This window comes from Macrobrachium rosenbergii, chromosome 4 (genome assembly GCF_040412425.1).
Source record: "Macrobrachium rosenbergii isolate ZJJX-2024 chromosome 4, ASM4041242v1, whole genome shotgun sequence".
Classification (NCBI taxonomy): Eukaryota; Metazoa; Arthropoda; class Malacostraca; order Decapoda; family Palaemonidae; genus Macrobrachium; species Macrobrachium rosenbergii.
Window position 1 is genome coordinate 19568532 of NC_089744.1, and position 5797 is coordinate 19574328.

General features: G+C 37.0%; 1 protein-coding gene across 1 annotated transcript; it reads left to right on the forward strand.

The window, feature by feature from the left end:
- Window positions 1-2662: 2662 nt before the first annotated feature.
- LOC136830853 (actin-3-like) lies at window positions 2663-5563 on the forward strand. The gene is made up of 3 exons (XM_067090833.1): window positions 2663-2787; window positions 2922-3062; window positions 4440-5563. Exons 2-3 carry the CDS (start codon window positions 2937-2939, stop codon window positions 5442-5444), a joined length of 1131 nt encoding a protein of 376 aa, XP_066946934.1. The 5' UTR covers window positions 2663-2787; window positions 2922-2936; the 3' UTR covers window positions 5445-5563.
- Window positions 5564-5797: the final 234 nt, after the last annotated feature.

Here is a 5797-nt window from a genome sequence, read left to right on the forward strand (position 1 = left end):
GAGTTTTAATGATTATTTAGTCAAAATGGCCAATAATTTAGTTGAAATTAAAAGGTCAGTTTTGATTGCTAATTAGTATTCCAGGGTCCAATCAATGGTAAAGTTCATGAAGAGTTTCATAATATTTCTTTATAGCATTCAGCACTTGTCCTTTTCTGCTTTGGTAGAAGACAGCGGGAGTTCCTTAAAGCTACTGTAGAAATTCTAATCAGCCGAAGAAGCAACTTGAACATTTTCTAGAAAGAATGAAAAACGTTCGTGATATTTTATCTGTGATAATGATTTTTTTTTTTTTGCCAAATAAGAAGTATAAATTAGTGGATTAGCTTTCTTAGATTACTTAAAATCCCTATTCCGTTTTATAACCTATTTTGTAAACTTACTGGGCATGTTTACATGGTTTCCGCATATATTTTACAAGTACATGCTCACTAATAGAGTAATTATATAATTATATAAAATGTTTTCTTTAAATGCGAGAAATCTGTCGAATGACCGACTGTCGTGGTTCACGGTGACAAAAATACCGGAATCATTGGCTTGACTAAAAAGATTTAGGGTTTGTGGTTTTGAATATTGACGAGGAAATTGATTTACCTACTGACAAAATATCCAGGAAAATTTGTTTCAGTTTCATAAAATTCTAGCATATTATGACAATATAATCTAAAAACTACATGATCACCATTTGTAACTGTAATTTGTACTTGAATTTGTAGTTACTTTCGTCATTAAAGTAAGAGAATTACAGAACTCGTCTCTAATACGCCTTTCTGAGAGATACCAGTAATCTAAGATAATTTCCCTCCAATGATAGCAGGTTCCAGAGAGAAGTGAAGGTGGAAATGTACACGTAGGGAAATTTGCAGGTGAGAAATAAAAATACTTCCAATCGGACACTTTACAAATTTAAAGCCATATTCTACACATAATATAGAAAGCTATATCTATATAAATACAATTCAAAACGGTGGTATCTGTATGTTTGCATGTCTGTTAAATTTATCCTAAAGTAGCCTCTATAAGACCCCGTCTCATCTCCAATTTTACGTCATTCTTAAATGAGCTTCTCTTTTACCAAAAATCTTCCCCATCATCAACATCGCCTCTCTATCAACTCTGCCAAAGGCTTTTTCTCTTATCTTGTATGTCAGGTACAGCTTTTTCTCCTTACTTCTGTGTTCTCAAACAACCGTTTCCTAACAAATAATTGATCCACACGCACGCACAAACACACACACACACACACACAAACACCGCTTTGCCCCTATGATCTTTATATTCTCTTCCATCACATTTTTGCATTGCTCAGAGGAACAACCATTCCTTTTCGTTGCTTCAGAACCTTTTCTTCATCCAGACATACCTTACACATCCCGGTCAGCCACTTGAGTTACACTTTCACCGCTATGTACCAGTTTCATACTCGTATAACCGCGTCAACTCCTGAAGTCTATTTATTCCTTAACTTCCTAATTGCACTTTCTGCATCTTCATTTATTCCTTTCACGATCCTTCTCAAAATTTCTTTTGACTCTTCAGCTGCTCCTCTTCTCGCTTCTACGCTTAACACGTGCTCAAAAATGTTCATTTAAATGCCACAGGTATGCGTTCAATTCAAACAGGTTCTTTTTGCTATATATCTATATACTATATATATATATATATATATATATATATATATATATATATATATATATATATATATATATATATATATATATATATATATATATATATATATATATATATATATATATATATATATATATATATATATATATACGTACATATTTGGAGACTTTTAATTTTTGCACACATATTTCTGTAAGCAACACGTAAAAGTTTTTTTTATCCATGTGCACACCATGCATGCTAAAATTTTTGTAATATTGTACTAGAGTATAAACTTATACGTGTTATATATATATATATATATATATATATATATATATATATATATATATATATATATATATATATATATATATATATATATATATATATATATATATATATATAGCACGTATAAGTTTGTAAGTACCTAGCATATTACAAAAATTTTAGTATGCAATGGTGTGCACATGGAAAGGACCTCATTCATACTGGATGGTATCTAATGAAGTATTTATTCAGAAAAAGTTACATGAGCTTTCTTGGACAAACAGTCCACATTATCAAGTATCCATACAGTGACCAGATGCGTAGTCTAATATATATATATATATATATATATATATATATATATATATATATATATATATATATATATATATATATATATATATATTTATATATATATATGTGTGTGTGCTAAAAAAAATCACAAAAAATGCTTATGTACATCGAACTGCATTGCAAGTTGATGTAAAGAACTTTGAACTATATTCAATTTTCAAATATTCCTACAAAGGTGTGTTCACTTCTATATTTATATGTAATTTGATTTGAACAGCCTTATATAGACACGGAGCACCAAATCCTTATTCATTCATTTCACGAATTACGTAATATAATCGCTACCTCCAAACATATTTTTGTTGGGCAAGTCGAGCTAAACACCAGCTAAAGATAAGAAGTGTGATTTGAGGAGTGTCGGGATTCCATTCTTATCAGGTGGACGTTGCTACCAAATAAGGAGATATTTCGAGGCACCACTCGGATTTGATCGGAGAGCAGATAAGGGAGAAATGTGTATATATATAACCGAGAGTGGCTTTGCCCTTGTGTCATACTGAGCGAGCCGTTGTTCCACCGACATTCCGTAGTTTTCGCTGTCTCCCAACAGTAAGTATAAACCAGAGATACACAACAGGACTATGAAATTTAGAAATCGTGGTTTCAATGATTCTTTAGCCGTTTGGATGATTTTAATTTAAAGTGAAACTGAAGAAATATTTCGCATATTTTTTTGTTTCCAGGATAAATCACTCAAAATGTGCGACGATGAAGTAGCGGCCCTCGTTGTGGACAACGGATCCGGTATGTGCAAAGCTGGTTTTGCTGGTGACGACGCGCCGCGCGCTGTCTTCCCTTCCATCGTTGGAAGACCACGTCATCAGGTGAGAAGCTGAGAAACAATACTTCGGTTGCTGTGAGGTCTGATTTCCTGACCACGGAAACGCTTGTTGTGGTTCCTGAGAATTCTGGGGCCGGTGTTATCTCATGTTACCTCTTTGCTTAAAATTCCAACTTTTTGGTTTTGGGAGATTGGGAGCTATAGGCTCAGACGGGATTTCACATTGTTTGTAGGCAGTTTTATGATTTTTCCGGTTATATCAGCCTTTCTCTTAATTACTTATTAAACCTGAACCCTTCAAACCGAGAAGAAGATCCTTTAAAGATTTTTTTTTTATTATGAAGGTTCTTTGATTAGTCACTCAAAGCTTATCGCACAGAATAACCGGTGTACTATATAAGTTTCTTATCTTTCCTATAGGCAGTTATAGTGGCCTTGTTCTGAGGCTATCTAACGGGGAGATACCGTTTGGCTTTTATCATACTTCTGTTCGTCTGGGGTCCTGATATCTGACAAGGCTGATCTAATTCATACATCAGTCAGCCGAAATATCTTTTGCCCTTTGACCAAGTGACCTAATGTCTAAGAGTTTCTAACTTAAAAGTCTGGTCGTATATCTCGTTACTGCAACAAGCAAGGAATTTCCCGTCCCACCGCATCACGTTAAACAGATTAATTCTATTCCTTTTGCGATCAGTTATTGTACTTAAAGCCTGTTATTCTTCACGATTGCTTGCATTAAAGAAACCTATATCCTTTCTAAGCTTTCATTCCTGTGCCCGAGTGGGCTTCATATTTATTTATGTGCCTGAACCTGTAGCATAATTCTTTTTTTTTATAATTCTACTATTTCCATAATTTTTTAAAAATATCAACTCTATTATTCGTAGATAACCATATCTTTGAAAAATTTGCTTGTAAGAGAGCTATTATGACAGTTATTGACGTTTTGAAAAGGATACAAATTCTTTACTGATGCATCCGCACCAGTGGATGTTTTGCTGATAATCTGAATTCCAAGATAATTTTTTTGTTTTTAAACGAGAAGTATGTGGCTGAGAAGTGTCATTATATAAATACTAGTTCCAAACTGATGAAATGATAAATGATAAAATTTGAATTACTATGCAGTCACTTTTGTTACCACTAAATGAGGAGAATATTTGATATCACAAGAACAATCTCTGCTCTTGTACCAGAACAGCTTTCACTGACTAGAATCAAAAACAGCTTTCACTGACTAGAATCAAAAACAGCTTTCACTGACTAGAATCAAAAACAGCTTTCACTGACTAGAATCGAAAACAGCTTTCACTGACTAGAATCAAAAACAGCTTTCACTGACTAGAATCGAAAAGAGCTTTCACTGACTAGAATCAAAAACAGCTTTCACTGACCAGAATCAAAATTAATTTCCCAGGGCGTGATGGTAGGAATGGGCCAGAAGGACTCCTACGTGGGCGATGAAGCCCAGAGCAAAAGAGGGATCCTCACTCTCAAATACCCCATCGAGCACGGAATTGTCTCCAACTGGGACGACATGGAGAAAATCTGGCACCACACCTTCTACAATGAACTCCGTGTTGCCCCAGAGGAGCATCCAGTCCTCCTCACAGAGGCCCCCCTGAACCCTAAAGCCAATCGTGAAAAGATGACACAAATCATGTTTGAAACCTTCAACACACCTGCCATGTACGTCTCCATCCAGGCTGTACTCTCACTGTACGCCTCTGGTCGTACCACAGGTATCGTCATGGACTCAGGTGATGGTGTATCACACACTGTCCCAATCTACGAGGGGTACGCCTTACCTCATGCCATCCTTCGCCTTGACCTGGCTGGTCGTGACCTCACGGACTACCTCATGAAGATCCTAACGGAGCGAGGCTACACCTTCAGCACGACTGCAGAGAGGGAAATAGTTCGCGACATCAAAGAAAAGCTATGCTACGTCGCCCTCGATTTCGATGAAGAAATGAACACTGCAGCGCAATCATCCTCCCTCGAGAAGTCCTACGAACTTCCCGACGGGCAAGTCATTACGATCGGTAACGAGAGGTTCCGCTGCCCCGAGGCCCTCTTCCAGCCAGCCTTCCTCGGTCTAGAGAACAGCGGCATCCACGAAACCACTTACACCTCCATCATGAAGTGTGACGTCGACATCAGGAAGGACCTGTATGCCAACACTGTCCTCTCCGGGGGCACCACCATGTACCCAGGAATCGCTGACAGGATGCAGAAGGAGATGACGGCCTTAGCTCCTTCCACAATGAAGATCAAGATCATCGCTCCACCTGAGAGGAAGTACTCCGTCTGGATTGGAGGCTCCATCTTGGCCTCCCTCTCCACCTTCCAGCAGATGTGGATCAGCAAACAGGAGTACGACGAAGCTGGTCCATCGATTGTCCACAGGAAGTGCTTCTAAGCATCACGTTTAAAAACTAAACTTATCTTTGACATATGTCGAACAAACGTTTTATCTAATTGTTGCTCTTAATATTTATAATGTGAAAATTGTTATTACAAATATTTTTCTAATGAGAATGGCTATCATTTTCTCCATTGCTCTCGAATGGGTTATTACAGAAAACGAGTAAAAAATGCGCCGAAGTTTTTCGACGCAATCGAATTTTCTGTACAGCGTATAATGCTGTATGAGCCGCGGCCCATAAACTTTCAGCCACGGCCCGGTGGTGGCCTGTCCTATAGCGTTGCCAGACGCACGATCATGGCTAACTTTAACTTTAAATAAAATAAAAATTACTGAGGCTAGAGGGT

Coding starts and splice junctions, on each gene's coding strand:
- LOC136830853 (XM_067090833.1), top strand. CDS start 2,937: ATGTGCGACGATGAAGTAGCGGCCCTCGTTGTGGACAACGGATCCGGT. Junction 3,063..4,439: donor TTGGAAGACCACGTCATCAG/GTGAGAAGCTGA, acceptor TTAATTTCCCAG/GGCGTGATGGTAGGAATGGG.